Source organism: Mobula hypostoma, chromosome 6, assembly GCF_963921235.1.
Source record: "Mobula hypostoma chromosome 6, sMobHyp1.1, whole genome shotgun sequence".
Classification (NCBI taxonomy): domain Eukaryota; kingdom Metazoa; phylum Chordata; class Chondrichthyes; order Myliobatiformes; family Myliobatidae; genus Mobula; species Mobula hypostoma.
Window position 1 is genome coordinate 24303683 of NC_086102.1, and position 22922 is coordinate 24326604.

General features: G+C 43.1%; 1 protein-coding gene across 1 annotated transcript in view; it reads left to right on the forward strand.

Moving 5' to 3' along the window:
- LOC134347870 (interferon-induced GTP-binding protein Mx-like) overlaps positions 1 to 22297 on the forward strand; it is a gene marked incomplete at its 5' end in the record, with an annotated part of 42549 nt that extends 20252 nt beyond the window's left edge. Inside the window, 6 exons of the mRNA XM_063050418.1 lie at positions 3057 to 3179; positions 11503 to 11647; positions 12041 to 12199; positions 17689 to 17765; positions 20087 to 20317; positions 21845 to 22297. Coding sequence (XP_062906488.1) covers positions 3057 to 3179; positions 11503 to 11647; positions 12041 to 12199; positions 17689 to 17765; positions 20087 to 20317; positions 21845 to 22069 — 960 coding nt within the window. The remainder of the gene's footprint in view (positions 1 to 3056; positions 3180 to 11502; positions 11648 to 12040; positions 12200 to 17688; positions 17766 to 20086; positions 20318 to 21844) is intronic.
- Between the last annotated feature and the right edge of the window lie 625 nt (positions 22298 to 22922).

The following is a 22922-nucleotide window of genomic DNA, read 5'->3' on the forward strand; positions in this document are numbered from 1 at the left end:
ATGTTCTCCCTGTGATCGTAGGTTTCCCTCCCACATCCCAACACAATGTGGATTAGTAGGTTAACAGGCAGCTGTAAAATGCCCCTAGCTTCATGAATGTTGCCCTGCTGTGTGAGGAACTGAGGCTGAGGCTACTGGCCTGCTCTGGCTGCTCCGTGTTTTGGGTCTATGGACTCACTCTCGTTCTGAATGCTGTTGCTTGCCTTGATGATATGTTTTTCCCTCTCCCCCCTCTCTCTCTCCCCCCCTCTCTTCCCACCCACCCTCTCTCTCCCCCACCTCTCTCCCCCACCTCTCTCCCTCCCCCCTCACACTCCTCCCCCCTCCTCCTATGTTTTATGGTCTTTCTCATAATCTGCCAAAGTAACTTTCCCTTCTTTCCTACTTCCTACACTGAGTAGCCATCCTATCAGTATATCCGTTGTAAGCAGGGGTACAATGGGCAGTACAGACTTGATGGATCGAAGGACCTGGTTTGTGTAGTATGACTTCATGGCTGAACGACTTTGGGTGGCGCGGCATCGTACCTATTAGAGCTGCTGGCCCGCAGCTTCTCGAGCTCAGATTTGATCACAAACTTAGACGTGGTCTGTGTGGAGTTTGCAAGTTCTCCCTTTGATTGTATGGTTTCCACTGGGTTCCCTGGCTTTCATCCACATCCTAATGATGTGTGCATTGGGATATTAATTGGCCAGGTAATGTTGATCAATGGTAGAATATTCAAGAGTTGATGGGAGCGTAATGGGTTTAGTGCAGGGTGGTGAAAATGGGTGCTGGTAGATAGCCTGAAATTGATGGACAGAAGGGTCTGTTTCTGTATTGTATAACCTTATGATTATATTGCTTTTGTCTAATTCTTTCAAAGCAGTAGAATATCCTATTTTCTGCTTCTTCTTGAATGGAGATATTTCCATCTTCCTTACTGGATTTATGGTGAAGATCCTAACTGATGTCCTCTAGTGCAAGTCTCCATCAGACAACCATGGGAGTCTGCTCTTTCATTCAGTGTGGCCTATTGAGTCTCCATTATTATAACGACTTTAATTAGATGTTTTCTCTTTACTGTTTGGAGAAAATTGCTCCAGTGTGATCAAATTATCCTCTTACTCAATGTCTTCAAGACCATGGAGCTGATTATTGATTGCAGGAGGAGGAAACCAGAGACCAGCCCTCATCAGAGGATCAGAGGTGGAGAGAGTCAGCAACTTTAAATTCCTTAGTGTTTTTATTTCAGGGGAACTGTCCTGGGCCCAGCATGGAAGTGTAATTACGAAGAAAGTATGGCATTGCCTCTACTTCCTGAGGAGTTTGCGAACATTCAGCATGACATTGAAAACTTTGATAAATTTCTATAGGTGTGTAGTTGAGAATATATTCACTGGCAGCATCACAGCCTGATATAGAAAAACCAACTCCCCTGAACAGGAAATCTGACAAAAAAGTAGTGGACCAGTCCATCATGGGTAAAGCCCTCCCCAACACTGAGCACATCTATATGAAGTGCTGTCAGACAAAGCCATCTTCATGGACCCTGCCCACCCAGGATAAGGACTCTTCTCACTGTTGCCATCAGGAAGAAGGTACAGGAGCCTCGGGAACAGTTATTGACCCTCAACTATCAGGATAACTTCACTCACTCCATCACTGAACTGTTCCCACAACGTATGGGCCCACTTTCAAGGACTCTTCATCTCGTGTTCTCAACATTTATTGTTGTTTTATTTATTATCATTATTTCCTTCCTTTTGGATTTGCTGTTTGTTGTCTTTCGAACGCTGAAGTTGGTGTGGTCTTACATTTATTCTATTGTGGTTATTATTCCATCATGGATCCAATGAGTATGTTTGCAAGAAAGCAAATCTCAGGGTTGAATAGGTGACATATATAGACTTTGATTATAAATTTACTTTGAACTTTGATAGCTGTATCCTGTCATTGCACATGGGGAGGTTCCTTACAACCATGCAGTCTCTGATATAAATCTTCTGTTGATTGTTCTCTCAGCTTTGGATGAAATATTATTTAGAGTTGGTAGTGATGGAGTGCCTGAGGTGAGGGAGTGCTTAGGGTGAAAGGCATCCCAGGGTAAGAGAGGATCCCACCAAAGGTCAGAGAAGGAACAGGCCTGAGGTGGCAATAACTCAGGATGGGAAAAAGGAACTTCTCAGGGTAAGGACGTGCCCAGGGTGAAGTAAGGCCCAGCATCAAAAGTTTCTCCAATTGTCTCCAGGTGCCAAAGTTCAAAGTACATTTATTATCAAAGTATGTATGCGTTAGACAGACTTGAGAGTCATTTCCTTACAGGCAGCTACAAAACAAAGAAACCCAAAAAAAACATTTAAAAAAGACCATTAAACACCCAAATTGCAGAGAGAGAAAATAATAAATCGTTAAAAAAAGCTAGCAAATAGCATTCAGAATAGAAGTGAGTCCATAGACATGGTACCTGGAGCAGATATGAAAGGACTGCACTTTACATTGAATTGTATAATTTATCATGGGTGCCATGGTAGCATAGTGGTTAGTGTGACATTATTACAGCTCAGGGCATCGGAATTCAGAGTTCAATCCCAGCATCCTCTGTAAGGAATCTCTGTATGTCTTCCCCGTGGAATGCATGTGTTTCCCCCGGGTGCTCCAGTTTCTTCCCACAGACCAAAGACGTACCGGGTAGGTTAACTGGTCATTGTAAATTGTCTTGTGATTAGGTTAGGGTTAAATCGGGGTTGTTGGAGGTTGCTAAGCAGTGAGGCTTGATGGGTTGGAAGGATCTATTCTGCTCTGTATTTCTAAACCAGTGGATCCCAACTTTATTTTAAACCACAGACCAATATCATTAAGCAAGAGGTCTGTGGATCCAAGGTTAGGAAACCCTGCGCTAAATAAATAAAAATTTATCTCCGAAAAAAGGTGAAATCAATGCTACCCAGGAGACGAAAATAGGTTTTAGGAGCAATTTTTCAGTTAAAGGGGTGACAGTGGGGGGTAAACTCTGCCTGCTCAGGACGGTTTTGTAGCGTATAATAACATGTTCTCAACTTCTCTCCACAATGAAGAAAACTTTACCAACAATTCAGAATGAAATTCAGTGCAAAATTGCCGATACCAATAAAGAATTGGAGAGGCTTGGACAGAGAGTGCCTGTGGATGACGAGGAAAAGACGAACTTTCTCCTTGATGTAAGTACAATTGTAATGGCCTGGTTCATATTTTTTCCTGTTATGCTGTATGTATTTCGTTTTGTGCTGTTCTGTGCGAGCTGCTTGTTTTCAGCTTATGTTTGGGTGACTGTCGAAGATAAGAGCTCAGGAGAAATGTGTGCCATCCAATTAGGATGGTCAGATAAAGGGGAGGTTTCTCTGGTGAGGGACACTAAGGATGGGCTTGATGCTTTTGTTGGAGAGGAGATGAAGAGAGAAGACGCTGGGGAGAACCGGTCGTAGCACACAGTCTGGTGGGAGACCCGTACGTTCGAGATGGATTGCGAGTGACATTCGGAAGGTGGTGTGTGCTTTCACATGGACCGAGGGCCCAACGTGTGAGCGACAGAGAAGTTCAAGATGAGCTCCAACTTGTGTACATTTCACTGTTTAATTAGAACGGGCCCTTTTCTTTTTGTTATTCTTTACTACTCCTTTAGTTACGATAAATATAATTCCTTTAATCGTATGCAGTGCACTGTCTGTTGTTTCGTGGCATTAATTTGTAACGGAGTAGCAGATGACACAGCATCCACACAAACCGGGGTTTGGGGTGGGATCGAGTGTGCCTCAATCTGACGAGTATAGCAGGGCCAGAGATTGTCTTCCCTTGACTTGCGCAGCCAAGGAAACCGGGGTGTTTCACAATAGACAACTCACTCAGGGATCTTCTCCAAAAAAACGTTTAGCTTTGTGACAAAAATGTTTGAGCCATTTTGATTTGATAGGAGTCAGGCTGACAGGAGAGCTAGGGAACAGAAGGCAATCGTTCAGAACTTCTCTCAAAACTCAGCCTGTCGGCTCACAGTGAGCTCATTTATAATTTAATTTGTGATAAATTATTTTTGTCCCTAATGGACTAAGAGGCACTATACCAACAATATAATCTACACTGCATGTTTTTCTTTTAGCATTGGGAAGAAGATAGTGGTGATGTCAGATATTGTTCAGTAATGAAATGAAGCAGAAGGTGCTGGAAAATTTCAGCTGGTCAGGTAGCATCAGTGGATGAAGATACTTTTAATATATTTGGCCAAAGGGCCTTTTTCAGAGAACAAATATAGCTCTTTGTCTGCTTCCATAGATGCTGCCTGATCTGCTGAGTGTTATCAGCGTTTTCTGTTATAATTTCAGATTTTCACCATCCGTAGTGCTTTGATTTTCAGTTGTGCCCACTTCCAAGCATCACACTCCATAACCTCCTGAGAGAGGTTGCTGAAGAGATAATGAATGCATTGGTCATGATCTTTCAAGAATCACTTGATTCTGGCATGGTCCCAGAGGACTGGAAGATTGCAAATGTCACTCCACTCTTTAAGAAGGGAGGAAGGCAAAAGAAAGGAAATTATAGGCCAGTTAGCCTAACCTCAGTGATTGGGAAAGTGTTGGAGTCTCTTACTAAGGATGAGGTTTTGGGGTATTTCAAGACTAATGAGAAAGTAAGTCAAAGTGAGGATGGTTTATGTGAAGGGAAATCTTGCATGACAAATCTGTTCAAGTCCTTTGAGGAAGTAACAAGCAGGGTGGACAAATGAGAGGCAATGGATGTCATTTACTTGGATTTTCAGAAGGTATTTGATAAGGTGCCAAACATGAGGCTGCTGAACAAGATAAAATCCTATGGCGTTACAGGAAAGGTACTGGCATGGATAGCAGAATGGCTGCCAGCCATAAGGCAGTGAGTGGGAATAAAGGGGGCCTTTTCTGGTTGGCTGCCGGTGACTAGTGGTGTTCCCCAGGGGTCAGTGTTGGGACCGCTACTTTTCACTTTGTTTGAAAATGATTTGGATAATGGGATTGATGGCTTTGTGGCAAAATTTGCAGATGATACGAAAATAGGTGGAGGGGTAGGTAGTGCTGAGGAAGCAATGTGATTGCAGAAGGACTTAGACAAATGGGAAGAATGGGCAAAAAAGTGGCAGATGGAATAGAGTGTTGGGAAATGTATGACAATGCATTCTGGTAAAAGGAACAATACTGCAGACTATTTCTAAATTGGGAAAAGGTTCAAAGATCAAAGGTGCAGAGGGGCTTAGGACTCCTTGTGCAAGACTCCCAGAAGGTTAATTTACAGGTTGAGTCTGTGGTAAAGAAGGCAAATGCAGTGTTGGCATTTATTTCAAGGGGAATGGAATATAAAAGCAAGGAGATAAGAAACTAGTCAGGCCGCACTTAGAGTATTGTTAACAGTTTTGGGCACCATACCTCAGAAAGGATGTGTTGTCATTGGAGAGAGTGCAGAGGAGGTTCACAAGGATGATTCCAGGAATGAAGGGGTTAACATATGAGGAGTGTTTGGCAGTTTTGGGCCTGTACTCACTGGAATTTAGAAGAATGTGGGGGAATCTCATTGAAACTTACCGAATGTTGAAAGGACTCGATAGGGTGGACGTAGAGAGGATATTTCCTTTGGTGGGGGTATCCAGACTGGAGGTCATAGCCTCAAAATTGAGGGGCGACCCTTTAGAACAGAGTTAAGGAGAAATTATTTTAGCCAGAGAGTAGTGAATCTGTGGAATGCTCTGCCACAGACTGCGGTGGAGGCTAAGTCCAACGGGTATATTTAAGGCAGAAGTTGATAGTTTCCTGATCGGTCAGGGCATCAAAGGATATGGCGAGAAGACTGGTGTATGGGGTTGAGTGGGATCCGAGATCAGCCATGATGGATGTAATGATGGAACAAACTCAATGGGCTGAGTGGCCTGATTCTGCTCCTATGTCTTATGGTCTTGTAGTACAAAGTCAGAGTATGTGGACATGATGTGCCAGATGTGACTACAAATGAAAGACCTCAGTCACGTGGAATAACTGGTGAAAGTGGGGTTGTTTTCTATGAAGCAGGGAACGTATGTAAGTAGAAATTGGAGTAGAGGTTTTCCAAAGCACCAGTGGTTATATTTGAGTAAATAGAGTGAAACGTGTTATCCAGGGGCACAATGACTGGCTGAAGAGGAAGAGGCAGTAGAAAGAAATACTTCTATATAGGGGCATTGTTGTAACTGGAATTCAGTACCAAGAATAGTAGGCTCCATTTCCAAAGGGAGAGAGGATTCAAAGGAGCTTTAGAGGAAGGCTGGGAGGATTAGGACTATTTGGATGGATTCACCAATGGACCAATACAAAATGGTTAAGTGGTGTTTTCAGTGCTATAGCGTGCCATGATTTAATCCAAGTGGCAAAATGCAATAGACAGCATTGACAGAGAGGAATAAGCAGTCAACATTTCAGGCCGAGACTTTTCATCAGAGGTACCTGTGATATTCTCTTCCACTGAAGTTCAGGGTAACCTTTTCTTACTGCTCCCCTCTGTGATCTCCACTAACTTCTCGAGGGGAGTTCAGTGAGATCCTCTCTCACTGCTGCCCCATCTATGATCTCTACTGTCTTCTCTCCAGGAGCTCATTGAGACCCTCTCTCACTGCTTTCCTCTGTGATATGTATTATCTCCTCTTTGATTAGAATTCATTGAGACCTTATCACTGCTCCCCCTTTGTGATCTCCACTGCTCTCTGAATTATTTATTCATTTCCACAAATGCTGCCTGACCTCCTGAGTTCCTCCAGCACTGTATGTGTTTGTGTGTGTGTGTATGTGTGTGTGTGTGTGTGTTTGTTTGTTACGGTGGATTTCCAGCATCTGTAAGATCTCGTGTTTGCGGCATAACCCAATGTTTAGTATAATAAAAACTTGCAGTGGAGAAGTCTTTTAACAGGGCCATATTTGAAACTATCTCATTGACACCAGCTTTTTATCCCACAAATGCAATCTATCTATCTATACACTACTAAAATTCTCATGCTCTGTCTGTCTGTTTGTCTGTTTGTGACCTCCAATTAACACAAACAGTGCATTACAGCGGCACTTTTTTTGGCAAAGTTGAATTAAAATGCGCTAACTTACAGAATGCAGGCAAAGTTCAGTGTTATATATTCGTATAAAATTGCTCATTCGCAAAAATCAACAGGCTCCGTTTTAACCCGAGAGCCGATCCGCCATCATGGAAATTGGGACGCAACAGCCCAACGCATGTGCACGGCCAGTCTCAGCAGTGACACCCACCAGAGCAAAAGGGTGCGGCAGCTCTATTTCAAAGGGTCACATTCTGCAAATCACCATCAGCATGTGCAGGATTGGGACAGATCTAACTGCCACCCATCAATAAGGGATAATTAATTTTACTTCGAGACACTCATAAAACCCTTTGCTCCAGTCAAAGGACAGCAGTGACTTTATCACATCCATTTAAGAGAGCGCCAACCACATTATCAAGAATAATCAGCATCCTTTGGTGTTACTGCTTCGTATCTTCTATCCAGCATTAGGGTAAATAAAAATGGTCAGCCTAATTATGCCGCGTGGAAAGGGAAGGGGGAATTTATGGTCAAGAGATGATGCCAAACATCGCCGGGAAACGGCAAGGAGAGGGAGAGAACAAGAATCAGATGAGGCCAGGGCCGCACGAATCCAGGATCAAAGATTCAGGACAAAAAAAGATGAGAGAAGAAGAGTCAGAGGAGGAGAGGCATGCACATCTCCAGGATCAGAGACAAACAGCAAACAGCAGAAGAGATGAGACGGGGGATGAAAGGGCTGCACGTCTCCAGAATGACAACAAGAGGCACAATGGTGGCAGATAAACCAAAAATGATGCCATCAAAAGTGTCCTTCCTTAAACGAGGAGGAGCTATGTTTGCTTTGCTACGCGTCGTTCTTCTTTAATAAACTGTGGTTTTCTACTTCAGTTTCCAAAGCAAAGCGATATTAATAGCATTCAGGAAAATTTAATTTTTATTCTGGTCACATCAGACTGCACTACCCTTCTCTCAAAGGGTGCCCCAACAGGTCACCCCGTTGTCTACTTATAACTAAATGTGTATTCTCAAAGCCTAACTGAAGACAGGCCTGGTAACACACTCATTATGTTAGCATTACCCTCACCTGTAATCCCACCTCTGGTTAGTAGGTGTCACCAAATCACTCCACTTCTGTTTTGTATATCGGCCCGCTCTCTATCATTTGGACCAGATGAAGGGTCTCTACACTCCATTTCACTAAAGTCAAGTCACTTTTATTGTCATTTCAACCATAACTGCTGGTACAGTACACAGTAAAAACGAAACAGTGTTCCTCCAGGACCATGGTGCTACATGAAACAACACAAAACTGCACTGGACTACTTGAAACAACACAAAACTACATTAGATTTCAGACCTACAGGGGACTACATAAAGTGCCCAAATCAGTGCAAGACAGTACAAGACAGTACAATAATTAATAAACAAGACAATAGGCACAGAAAAGGACAAATTACAATAATAAATGATGTAAATGTAAACAATGTTTCAGCAGGAATTGAGAAAGAAATGAGCAAAAATTGCAAAAGGAGTGGAGTGGTGTTCAGTTGAGTGTGAGTGTGTGAGAGTGTGTGCCATAGTTGCTACCAACCCAGAGTTCCTCCAATGCTTTGTGTGTGGCTGCAGATTCCAGCATCTCTCTTGTGTCGTCAGGTGCTGAATTTATCTTCAAACAACAGGAATTCTGCAGATGCTGGAAATTCAAGCAACATACATCAAAGTTGCTGGTGAACGCAGCAGGTCAAGCAGCATCTATAGGAAGAGGCGCAGTCGACGTTTCAGGCCGAGACCCTTCGTCAGGACTGAATTTATCTTCACCACTTGCCAACTTCAAGAGAAATACAGCACCAATATCCATATGCAGCCTTATTTGAACTTAGAAGAATCCTTGACTTCATTAGCTAGCAGGGACTGTGGACTGGTCATTTAGTTTAAGTGGAGCTGGTGATAAAAAACATTCCGGACCCTGACACCAGCTACAACTTTGTCCCGTTCTTGAGCATCATCAAGGATCCGAACTCCAATCCTGGCTTCACTCACCCACCCCACTCACAGTCTGGTCTGCGGCTCTGCCCACAGTCTAAATCCTGGCTCTGGCCACACATCCTACTTCCACCCTGGACCACTGAATCAAATTCCAGACTAATGGGCTAGCCAGAGGATAGACCATCTGCATTTCCAAACCATCAGATTAAAGCTCTGTTACAGACCCTGGCGCTTTCTGAAGATAGGGATGCTCTCTGGTTAGGTCACATTTGGAGTACTGTGTGCAGTTCTGGTCACCACTTTACAGGAAGGATGTGGGAGCATTGGAGAGGGTACTGATGTTCACCAGGATGTTTCCTGGCATTGAGGGTATTAGCCATGAGGAGAAGTTGGACAAACATTGATTGTATGTTCTGGAGTGTCAGAGGCTAAGGGGCACCGTGATGGAAGATAGAGGGAGGCATAGAAACCAGGAGATGGCCTTTTTCCTCAAGGTGGAAATATCAGCTACTAAAGGGCATAACTTTAACGTGAGAGTGGCAATGTTTAAAGATTTATGAGGGCAAGTTGTTTTTTCACACAGAGAGGGGTAGGTGCCCAGAGAAGGCTGCCAGTGTCAATGTTCAAGAGGGATTTAGACAGGCACATGAACAGACAGGGGATGAGTGGATATAGGCTGTGTGCAGGCTGATGATAGTTGTCTGTCGCATTCACAGGTGACAAGAAACCTGTGTGGGAGAGTTCTCAAGTGGAAAAGCCAAGGCACTGGGGTGATTCCACTCTCTTAATCTCGGACGTCTGGATCCAGTGGTACAAATAGCTGTCACACTGGAGTCTTCCTTTGCCCTTTGCTCTCCACAGAGCGCTGTAAATCCTGGCCTTTGGGTCTCAGTGTAGATCTCATCCACTCAGTCTGCCACGCTGGAGCTGACTTTGAATGTTAGGGCAGGCATGTCCATATTTCACTGGGGTATAAAACACCCCCCCCCCACCCCTGACTTACCCTCACCTGGCTGTCGAAACGCTGTACCAGGGTGTGACCACTCTCGCATGGCAATAACTACTAGGAGCCAAAGGTGAGAGCTGGGTGTCCAGTGGGGAATGAGCAGCCCCAGAATGGACACATCAAGCCCCTTCACCAGAGGTACTACCCCTCCCTGGAGACCCCATACAGCTCACGCAGGCTGATAGGATTAGTTTAAATCAGCATCAGTCAGCACAGACATTGTTGCTCAAAAAGCTAATTCCAATATTGTATTTTTCCGTATATTCTGTGTTCTTATCGAAACCTTGGTATTAGTGTTAGCATTGTCACAGTGAAAAACTTGTCTTGCAAACTGTGCAACAAACTCAAAATGCTGGAGGAGTTCAGCAGGTCAGGCAGCATCTATGGAGAGGAATAAACAGTCAACATTTCAGGCTGCGACCCTTCATCGGGACTTGGCCCGAAACGTGGACTATCCATTCCTTGCGTAGAAGCTGCCTGACCTGCTGATTTCCTTCAGCATTTTGTGTGTGTTGCTCTGGATTTCCAGCATCTACAGAATCTCCTGTGTTTATGTGCGTACTGTTTATATGGATTAAATTATTATACAGTGCACTGAGCTAAAATAGGGTAAAACAGTAACAATGCAGAATGAAATGTGAGAGCTACTGAAAAAGTGCAGTGCAGGTGAACAATAAAGTACAAGGCTTTATCTATTCTCAGTAGGCTTGTCAGGGTAGCTGCAGTGAAGATGTTGCCCCCAAGGTGGAAATTTAGAAAATGGGAATAAGAGATTTCCTTTTAAGATTGGGACAAAGAGGAATTTCTTCAGAAAGAGGATTATGAATCTTTGGAATTACCTACTCTATAAAGTGCTGAAACTGTTGCCTTCCACTGTGATGAAATGTTTTTTTCAGGCAATTGCTCAGGGTAATGTAAGGGAGGCTGGGGTATGGTTATGCTGGCTGATAGTGTAGTGGCTTCAGCACTGGACTTTGAGGCCCGGGTTCGGATCTGTCTGGCTCCTTGCACACTTCTCATCTGGGTTGAGTGTTCAGTGTTGATCTTGCAGCTCAGCTCGTAAAAAAACATACAAATGCTAAGGAAACAGCAAAAAAAAAATGCTGCCCAATGCATGAAAAGGAACATAAGCAAAGTAAGGGCTGGAAACCTACACATAATTCATAGGCACCGACATTGAGTTGGGTTTCATTTTAAGAGGCTGGTCTGATGTAACGACGTGGAGTTTTATTTACTGCGCTGTATGTTCTGTGTTTGGTTGACAATATAGTCAGTTGTTACGGTTTGCATTAAACTTAAAATGTCTCTGTCATTTTATATACGAAAACCTACAATAGAAATCACAAAATGCATGTAATGGGGACGATTGTTGTAAAGCTGTCAAGGGAATGGAAAGTGCTGGTACAAGTGTGGTGCCCAAATGCATCTGAGAAATTACTTTTTGCATTATTTGCAGAAAATTAGAGGCTATATTGAGGACGTTGTTAACGTAACAAGCGGCGAGTACACAAAGGACTACAGTGATAACAATACACTGTACAGCATGGCACGTAGGACTTTTAACAAATGGAATGAGTGGCTTAATTCAGACCAAGCTGAGTGTAAGTATTAAAACTGACATCCATCTATAATGTCATGGGGTATGCACTTGAAAGTGCACACAGATAGTTTACCAAGCTTTCTGTGAGCCCAAAGACCAATGAGTTACTATTATGGGTATCATGGTAGTTAGAAGCTAGTGTAATATTTTACAACACCAGTGACAGGCTTCATTTCCTGCTGCTGCCTGTAAGAACTTTGTACCGTCTCCCCGTGACCGCATGGGTTTCCGCTGGGTGCTCTAGTTTCCTTCTACGTTCCAAAGACATATGGGAAGGGACAAGAACAGAGGCCAGGTTCACCAAAGATTTTAAATTTTTAAAAAAACAATAGTCAAAGTATAAAAGTAAGCCATAAAAAGGCTTTATTCTTCAACCTTCTGTCTTTCTGTCCAGCCAAAAAGCTAATGAAAGCTACAGTAACAGAATACTTTGCAAAGTCCCGTGGGAGAGAATTACCTGGATTTATCAATTACAAGATCTTTGAGTCACTCACCAAGAATCTGATCCTGAACAAGCAACCTTACTCTCTAACTATGCTAATTCGGGTAATGTGTACAACTGACAGCAAGCCATAACCATGAAGCAGAAAAGCTTTGAGCACTCACGTACTGATGCCTTGCTTCAGCTGTTCACTCAGTGGCCACGTTATTAGGTACAAGAGGTACTAATAAAGTGGCTACTGAGTGAATGGTTCGGGAGGGTTTAAACTAATTTGCAAGGGGGATGCGACCCGGAGCGATACAGCAGTGAAAGAAGTGCAGAGTAAAGTCGGATCTAACATATAGAGAGGCTTTGAGGAAAGAGAAGCAGAATAAACAGTGTAAAGGTAGTAAGGTCGAAGGGCTGAAGTGTGTTCCTCAATGCAAGAAGCATCAGGAACAAAGGTGATGAACTGAGAGCTTGGATACATACATGGAATTATGATGTAGTGGCCATTACAGAGACTTGGCTGGCACCAGGGCAGGAATGGATTCTCAATATTCCTGGATTTCAGTGCTTTAAAAGGGATAGAGGGGGGGAAGGGGAGGAGGGGAGGCATCACTGGTCAGGGATACTATTACAGCTACAGAAAGGATGGGTAATGTAGCAGGATCCTCTTTTGAGTCAGTATGGGTGGAAGTCAGGAACAGGAAGGGAGCAGTTACTCTACTGGGGGTATTCTATAGGCCCCCTGGTAGAAGCACAGATACAGAGTAGCAGATCGGGAGGCAGATTTTGGAAAGGTGCAAAAATAACAGGGTTGTTATCATGGGTGACTTTAACTTCCCTAATATTGATTGGCACCTGATTAGTTCCAAAGGTTTAGATGGGGCAGAGTTTGTTAATTGTGTCCAGGACGGATTCTTGTCACAGTATGTGGACAGGCCGACTAGGGGGAATGCCATACTAGATCTAGTACTAGGTAATGAACCGGGTCAGGTCACAGATCTCTCAGTGAGTGAGCATCTGGGGGACAGTGACCACCGCTCCCTGGCCTTTAGCATTATCATGGAAAAGGATAGAATCAGAGAGAGCAGGAAAATCTTTAATTGGGGAAGGGAAAATGAGGCCTTAAGGCTAGAACTTGCGGGTGTGAACTGGGATGATGTTTTTGCAGGGAAATGTACTATGGACATGTGGTCGATGTTTAGAGATCTCTTGCAGGTTGTTAGGGATAAATTTGTCCCGGTGAGGAAGATAAAGAATGGTAGGGTGAAGGAACCATGGGTGACAAGTGAGGTGGAAAATCTAGTCAGGTGGAAGAAGGCAGCATACATGAGGTTTAGGAAGCAAGGATCAGATGGGTCTATTCAGGAATATAGGGAAGCAAGAAAGGAGCTTAAGAAGGGGCTGAGAAGAGCAAGAAGGGGGCATGAGAAGGCCTTGGTGAGTAGGGTAAAGGAAAACCCCAAGGCATTCTTCAATTATGTGAAGAAAAAAAGGATGACAGGAGTGAAGGTAGGACCGATTAGAGATAAAGGTGGGAAGATGTGCCTGGAGGCTGTGGAAGTCAGTGAGGTCCTCAATGAATACTTCTCTTCGGTATTCACCAATGAGAGGGAACTTGATGACGGTGAGGACAATAGGAGTGAGGTTGATGTTCTGGAGCATGTTGATATTAAGGGAGAGGAGGTGTTGGAGTTGTTAAAATACATTAGGACAGATAAGTCCCCGGGGCCTGATGGAATATTCCCCAGGCTGCTCCATGAGGCGAGGGAAGAGATTGCTGAGCCTCTGGCTAGGATCTTTATGTCCTCGTCGTCCACGGGAATGGTACCGGAGGATTGGAGGGAGGCGAATGTTGTCCCCTTGTTCGAAAAAGGTAGTAGGGATAGTCCAGGTAATTATAGACCAGTGAGCCTTACATCTGTGGTGGCAAAGCTGTTGGAAAAGATTCTTAGAGATAGGATCTATGGGTATTTAGAGAATCATGGTCTGATCAGGGACAGTCAGCATAGCTTTGTGAAGGGCAGATAGTGTCTAACAAGCCTGATAGAGTTCTTTGAGGAGCTGACCAGACATATAGATGAGGGTAGTGCAGTGGATGTGATCTATATGGATTTTAGTAAGGCATTTGACAAGGTTCCACATGGTAGGCTTATTCAGAAAGTCAGAAGGCATGGGATCCAGGGAAGTTTGGCCAGGTGGATTCAGATTTGGCTTGGCTACAGAAGGCAGAGGGTGGTGGTGGAGGGAGTACATTCAGTTTGGAGGATTATGACTAGTGGTGTCCCACAAGGATCTGTTCTGGGACCTCTACTTTTCATGATTTTTATTAACGACCTGGATGTGGGGGTAGAAGGGTGGGTTGGCAAGTTTGCAGACAACACGAAGGTTGGTGGTGTTGTAGATAGTGTAGAGGATTGTCAAAGATTGCAGAGAGACATTGATAGGATGCAGAGGTGGGTTGAGAAGTGGCAGATGGAGCTCAACCCAGAGAAGTGTGAGGTGGTACACTTTGGAAGGACAAACTCCAAGGCAGAGTACAAAGTAAATGGCAGGATACTTGGTAGTGTGGAGGAGCAGAGGGATCTGGGGGTACATGTCCACAGATCCCTGAAAGTTGCCTCACAGGTGGATAGGCTAGTTAAGGAAGCTTATGGGGTGTTAGCTTTCATAAGTTGAGGGATAGAGTTTAAGAGTCGCAATGTAATGATGCAGCTCTATAAAACTCTGGTGAGACCACACGTGGAGTACTGTGTCCAGTTCTGGTTGCCTCACTATAGGAAGGATGTGGAAGCATTGGAAAGGGTACAGAGGAGATTTACCAGGATGCTGCCTGGTTTAGAAAGTATGCATTATGATCAGAGATCAAGGGAGCTAGGGCTTTACTCTTTGGAGAGGAGGAGGATGAGAGGAGACATGATAGAGGTGTACAAGATAATAAGAGGAATAGATAGAGTGGATAGCCAGCGCCTCTTCCTCAGGGCACCACTGCTGAATACAAGAGGACATGGCTTTAAGGTAAGGGGTGGGAAGTTCAAGGGGATATTAGAGGAAGGTTTTTTACTCAGAGAGTGGTTGGTGCATGGAATGCACTGCCTGAGTCAGTGGTGGAGGCAGATACACTAGTGAAGTTTAAGAGACTACTAGACAGATATATGGAGGAATCTAAGGTGGGGGGTTATATGGGAGGCAGGGTCTGAGGGTCGGCACAACATTGTGGGCCGAAGGGCCTGTACTGTACTGTACTATTCTATGTTCTATGTTCTATAGGTGAAACTGGGAGTGGGGCTGGGGTGAAGTGAAGAGCTGGGAAGTTGATTGTTGAAAGAGATAAAGTAGTGGAATGCTCTGTCACAGATTGCAGTGGAGGCCACGTCCGTGGGTATATTTAAGGTGGAAGCTGATCATTTCTTGATCAGTCAGAGCATCAAATGATATGGTGAGAAGGCAGGTCTATGGGGTTGAGTGGGATCTGGGGTCAGCCATGATAGAATGGTGCAGCAGACCCAACAGGCTGAATAGCCTAATTCTGCTCCTGTGTCTTATGGTCTTATGGCTGGAGAAGGGGGAACCTGATGAGAGGAATTTCATCACTGAGTGTTAGTCTAGAGATAAATAAAAGCAACACAGGATCATTCATTTGAACTGTAGAATTCTAACAGCACAGCCTGAGCATTTGGAAGAGGCTGAAAATCGGAAGCACAATAGGTTCTGCAGATGCTCGACATCCAGAGCAACACATGCAAAATACTGGGAGAACTCCGGAGCACAGGCCCTGAAATTTCACTAATCTCTGGTAATTTCTTCCCTCTCTTCCTTTTCTCTTTTCTCATTCCCCATTCTGGCTCCATTCTTACCTCTTCTTTCATCACCTCCCTCTGGTTCCCCTCCTCCTTCCCTTTCTTCCAGAGTCTACTGTCCTCCCCTATCTGATTATTTCTTCTTTAGTCTTTTACTACCCAACCTATCACTCCCTAGCTTCTTACTCCATTCCCTTCCCACACCCACCCACCTTCCTCCTCACCTGGTCTCACCAGACACCTGCCTACCTGTACTCCTTCCCCTCACTCCCCACTTCTTTTATCTGCTTTCTTCCCCTTTCCTTTCCAGACCTGATGAAGGGTCTTGGCCCAAAGTGTCAACGGTTTATCCCAGTACATAGACAGAACAGCCTGAGCTGCTGAGTTCTTCCAGCATTTTGCATGTGTTGCTCTGGATGTTGAGCATCTGCAGAACCTATTGTGTTCATCATTTCCAAATGCTCAGGCTGTGCCATTAGAATTCTATTTTTTTTTTAATTTTATTTTTATTTGGATAAGGAATTCACAATTATCATGTACTTTTTTCACACATATAACCTTTTCCATTTTTTTATATGTATAAAACTACAATTATTTATACATTCTTAAGTACACATTGAGATGATATAAAAGGAAAATAAACATTTAAATAGATAATTATGTACTGTGGTAAATCTAACCTATTAGGCTAAGTAATGAAATTAGTTGTTAAGAAAATGGTAATAATAGTTTCCATACAACCCTTCTGGACCATTTCCACTGGTCCAAAATGTTGCATACAAGCCTATATACCAACCATTGTAGGTGTTTATAACCCAATTTGTTCGTGCTTGTTCCTGCCCGCAGACATAATTATCCAATCCCTATGTACTTATTTACTTAATTTTTTCATTATTTAAAATGGAAAAGTTGACTTACTCCCTGAGAACTCAAAAAGAAACATTTTATCAAATCTGGAATAAATGGATTGAATATATAACCCCAATGCGAGCAGACTTTAGATGACTCTCCTAATGATTTATATTGTTCTTCTCATCAACACAGTAATATTGCTAACGTAAGCACCCCTAGTCTAAATGTTTGTTTTTTTTTGGAAAATAGAGAATTAACACAGGTAAAGGGAAAGGTTTGGGAAAGCCATTAGAATTCTAAAGTTCAAATGAATGATCCTACGTTGTTTATATTTATCTCTGGACTAACGCTCAGTGGCTATTTCATTAAGCACCACCTGTACCTAATAAAGTGTTACTGAGTGTATTATTGTGGTCTTCTGCTGTTGTAACCCATCCACTTCAGGCTTTGACATGTTGTGCATTCAGAAATGCTCTTCTGCACACCACTGTTGTAATGCTTCGTTATTTGAGTTACTGTCACCTCCCTGTCAGTTTCAGAGGACATTCTCCTCTGACCTCTCTCATTGAGGTGTTTTTGCATACTGATCTGCCGCCCATTCTCTGTAAACCCTAGAGACTGCTGTGTGTGAAAATCCCAGATCAGTAGTTTCTGAAATACTCAAGCCACCCTGTCTGGCACCAACAAGCATTCCATGGTCAAAGTGACTTGATTACATTTCTTCCCCATTCTAATGTTTGGTCTGAACAACAACTGAACCTCTTGACCATGTGTGCAAGCTTTATGCATTGAGTTGGCCGATTAGATATTTGCTTTAACGAGTAGGTGTACAGGTGTACCTAACAGAGTGGCCATTGAGTGCTAGTGCTTTTGCCTTTTAAGCAGGATTTACTTGTAAGTCATTTAAAACACAATCAAGACATTATAATTCTCTGACTGACTTCACTCTTATTTTCTTTTTAGGTCTGGTCCAGTCAGTGCTTAAAAATCTGACTTTCTGTCACTTTAAATGTCTGCCAAACCTACTGAGATCTGTCCAGGTACGTGGATAGTTGACATCTGTTTTTCCATTGGCGAAGGGCTGGGAACAAGTGATGTGTCTGAAATCCATTAGAGGATGCTGAATCTGGAAAGCAGAATCTCCCAGGGAAAATGACTGGTAATATTTAGAAAGAATTGAGCAGCTCGAGAGGTTGGGATCGGTGATCTAATGGCACGAGTTCAAATCTCATCTCAGCTACTGGAGAATTGAAACTCAGCTAATTTAAACAAAATATGGAGTAATTAAAAAAAACAATCTAAGTAATGGTAACAATGAAACACTCGGAAAATTGTAAAACTTTATCTAGTGATGTGTCACAAGGATCGATTCCTAGCCCACTGTTGTGGATTTGGATGAGAATGTAGTTGACATGCTTAGTAGCTTTTTAGATGACAAAAAAAACAAAAGGTACAAACAAGAGGTGCTGGAAAGCCGAGTAACTAACACACACACACACACACACACACACACAAAAGGCTGGAGGAACTCAGCAGGCCAGGCAGCATCAATGGAGAAGAGTGAACAGTTTACATTTCAGGCTGAGATCCTTCATCACGACTGAAAAGAATGGTATTATAGTGGACAGTGAAGGTTATGTAAGGTACAGCTGTATCTTGATCAACTGGGAAACTGGGAATGGCAGGTGGAATTTAACTCAGGTGTGAAGTGTTACATTTTGGCTGTGTTTGACCCATCTCCCTCCATCCATGTGCCTGTCCAAATGTCTTTGAAATATTACAATTTTATCCACCTCTACCAATTCCTCTGGCAGCTCGTTCCATATACCTCAGTGTGTTCTTCACTTTGCAACTAGAGTAACTCAAAAGAACAGTTGTAGTTTTTGAGGGAAAAGTCTTGCTCGGTATAGTTTAATGAGATGTGAATAATGCACTTTGAAAGAGTGTGTGGGAAAGCAGTATCATTGAAGGGGACAGAAAATCAACTATCAAATACCTACCAAGTATTGAAAGGCATAGATATTGTGGATGTGGAAGTCTAGGACCAGAAGGCATAGCCTCAGGATAGGGCATCCCTTTAGAACAGACATAATGAGGGGTTTTTTTTTAGGCTGAAGTTGGTAAATCTCTGGAATTCATTATCGCAAGTGGCTGTGAAGGACAGGTGACTGGGTATATTTAAAGTGAGGTTGATAGGTTCTTGATTAGTAAGAATGTCAATGGTTATGGAGGGAAGGCAGGAAACTGGGGTCGAGAAGGAAGAATAAATCAGGAATGATTGAATGACGGAGCAGACATGATGGGCTGAATGGCCTACTTCTCATACATCTTATGGTACTAGTAACATGAAATGAAGTAAGTTCTAAAACAACACTGCTACCTACCTTTTCCCCTGTAATTGGTAGTGCAGAATCCCCATTCCTATCACTGAGAAAGTAGTGATCTGAAGCCATGCTCGCCTGGTGAGGTCTGGGAGAAGCAGCTTTCACTGGATAATGAAGGGGAATCCCAGCATGTTGAGACTCTGCTGTTGAGTTCCACATGGCCCAGCAATGGAGAGTGATATATGCACCAACATCTCTCACTCAGTATACCCCAGGTAGAAGCAACACTCTCCAAGTCCAGGACAAACTTGAGTGGGAGTGGATAACACCGGCAGTGGACTTTGACCCATAGCCAAGTCTGGCACTGACGCAAACCATCTGTAGAGTACCAACAAAGTACATGTTGAGTACCCCTTATCTGAAATTCAAAATCCAAAAACCTCTGAAGTCCAAAGTTTTTTTGAGTGTTGACATGATGTCACAAATGGTAAATTCCCCAAGGTGCTGGGAAGGTTCCCAGACATTGTGGAGATGTCTGCACACCACAGACAGCTCTGAAAAGGGACCTCACAGTTGTAAAGAACAGAACATAATGAAAAATAGAAAAACGCTGAGTCAGAGTGAACATATGCTGATCATGAAACAAGCAAAATTCTATCATGGTAAACTGAAAATTGAAGGTAATTGTGAATATTCAACAAGCTGTTTGCAAAAATTTAAGAAAAGGCACAGTATTAAATTTTTAAAGATTTGTGGTGATAAAGTGTATGCTGATCATGAAACAGCAGAGAAATTTATTGATAAGATTGCCGCTGATGAAAATCTAATGCTGCAGCAGGACGTGTGATGAACAAGTGTGAGACAAAGACTGCTTACTAGTAGCACATAAGTTCAGAGTTGGAAATTATGGCGGTCCCAAGCTATTCAATTATATATTCCAAAATTCAAAAAAAATCTAAAATCCAAAAAACTTCTGGCCCAAGCCTTTTGGATAAGGGGTACTCAACCAATATTTACAAACAACCTGTATTCTGCAGAAAATGATCGATGATATTCAGGAGGAGCAGGAAATGGAAGCGGAGAAAATGCTGAAGACTTTGTTCAAAATGGAAAGCCTGATCTACACTCAGGACTTCATTTACTGCAAAAAGCTGAAGAAGATTCAGGACACATATGAAGAATCAGACGAAGACGAGGAAACCCCAGAGGATTTTGTTAAAAACAAAGAAATGACCAGAATGTCAATTCATTTGAAGGCCTATTTAAAGGTGAGCTAGCCAACTAATACAACTAGATTTTTAACAATAATCTAACAGTGCTACTCCCTTCAGTAGGTCTGGATTGATTGCTCTGCATGTACACAGCATTCTGAACATGAGGAGGGCAAAGGTCACCACACCCTTGGGATATGAGCAGCAAGTGCTTCCAGGAACAAAATAAACTGCTGTTAAAGACCAAAGATGCCCAAGTTATTTTTAGCAGAAACCTCTTCACCCATCCTAAATGTGTGGTTGTATTGTTGTTGAGAAGGTTTATGAAACACTGTTCTGATTCAGTGGTTCAGTTTAATATCAGAGAATGTATACAATATACAGGCTGAAATTCTTACTCTTCACAGGCATCCACAGAACAGGAAAAAACCCCAAAGAACGAAGGCAGAAAATGTTAGAACCCAAAGCCCAATCCACCCCCCCCATTCACAGGCAATAGCAAAAGCATCAACCCCCCCTTCCCCCTCCTCCCACTTTGTCCAGCAAAAGCATCAAATCCCCCCCACCCCCACCATACACGCAATAGCAAGCCCCCAGAAACCACAATCTGGAGTCCATCAAAACTACTGTCCATCCCAACACTTCAACATCTCAGACAGTTTCTCCCTCTCACTAGCAAGTGGCAGAGAGTTATTGCTCCTGCAACAAAAAGAGGGGAGACGAACAGCTCACTGTTTCGATGTTACAATCTGCCATGTTGCTTGTCTGAGCTCCCCGACTCGAGGACTGACTGACCTTTACTCACCATCAAGAGAAAGAGAGGGATCGAGTGCAGGGGCCTTCAGGCTGTCCACAGGGCTACACCCAAAGGCACACCTCTTCCAGGCCGCACCTGGAGATATCGAAACACCAGGCCACACGGCGAGTCCGAAAACAGGAATTCACTGCGCGTAGAAAACCATAGTCTGAGCTAAATCTGTAGATCACGGACTCCAACAGGACCCCAGACACATTGAGAAGAAAAGAGAGACTGAAAAAAAGAGGAAGGATAACCTGTTTTGCAGACGGACTGGAAATAGTCGCCTGAGTCTGCAAAAAGACTCTGGCACCAGGAAATAAGACTCTGGTAAACCTGGTTAATGTAGTACAGTGTATTTTCTCTCTTACCTTTTCCTTAGTACGTCATAATACCACAATGTTGTGCACCCATAGTACACAAGATACTTCAAAAGGGTGGCTTGGTAGCACAGCAGTTCGTGCAATTGCTTTACAGCACCATTGATCACTAATCTGGGTTCTATTTCCACTGCTGCCTGTAAGGAGTTTGTACATTCTCCCTGTGACAGCATGGGATTCCTCTCGGTGCTCAGGCCGTTAGGATAGTGAGTTGGAGACATGCTTTGTTGGGCCACACTTGAGACTGCCCCCAGCACAATCCTTGGACTGCAGGCATTTCACTGCATGTTTTGATGTTTCCATGCACATGTGACAAATAAAGCTAAAAATCCAATCTTTAAAAGCCTCAGTCCTCACCTGCAGCAAAGACTTGCAGAAGGTTGACGGTGGATCCACTTTATATTTCAGATTGCTTTGAACCGACTGGCTGATATAGTGCCAATGGCCATTAACTTTCACCTGCTGCAGGAGCTGGCAGACAAGCTACAATGTAAAATGCTCCTGTTGCTGCAGCGCAAGGATCAGATTGAGATGTTGCTGATGGAAGAGGCAGGTATCTTCGAGAAGCGCCGGTTCCTCTCCAAATGTCTGAAGAGACTGAAAAAAGCTAGTGAGGCCTTGACCATGTATTAACAGAACATATCCTGCTGTTAGTTATAGCGAACATTAAATAAACTAGTGAATGAATAGCAATAGCTGTTGATAGCCCATGCATGTGAAAAGAAGCTCAATGTAGTTCAAACATTATGAAAATTTTCCACTGGCTTCAGTAGTTTGCATTTAGGTGTAGGTTCAATGTAGGAATTGTCTATTTTGCAAAAATTTCAAACAGAACAATATTTTACCTCTAGCCACCTACTTCTTGTAGGTGAGCAATGCACATTTTCTGGGACTTTTAAACTATGTTCTCTTCCAAATCTATATTTAGTGATTGCAAAATATATTCAGTATGAATTTAGTCCCAATGAACAGCCATGCAAGACTCTGCACTGGTAATGAGGCCTTACACTAACACATTAAACTGAACTGAGTTTGATGTTTTTATGATTCAATAAAAGACTATTTCATTAATATGTGTATTTTTCCATTTTTATTCTACTGAATTAATTTTCAGCACTTGTTTTTTCTCACCTTTTCTGATGTTCTGCCTAAGCTTAATCCCATCTCCTCATCAGACCCGCTCTGCGTTTACATTTTTTGAGAGTTAATGACATTGGGACACACTGAAATACTTTGGTCTATTGGAAGGTAGAGGTGTTAATAATCATTTAAATGAAGAGTACAGTAGGATCTCAACTGTTCACAGATGCGCAGGGAGTAGAACTACAGCCAGGTGATTGCTGGTGCCAGAAGCAAGGCCATACTTGAGACCCCCCGGCACAATCCTTGGACTGCAGGCATTTCACTGCATGTTTTGATGTTTCCATGCACGTGACAAATAAAGCTAAAAATCCAATCTTTAAAAGCCTCAGTCCTCGCTTGCTTA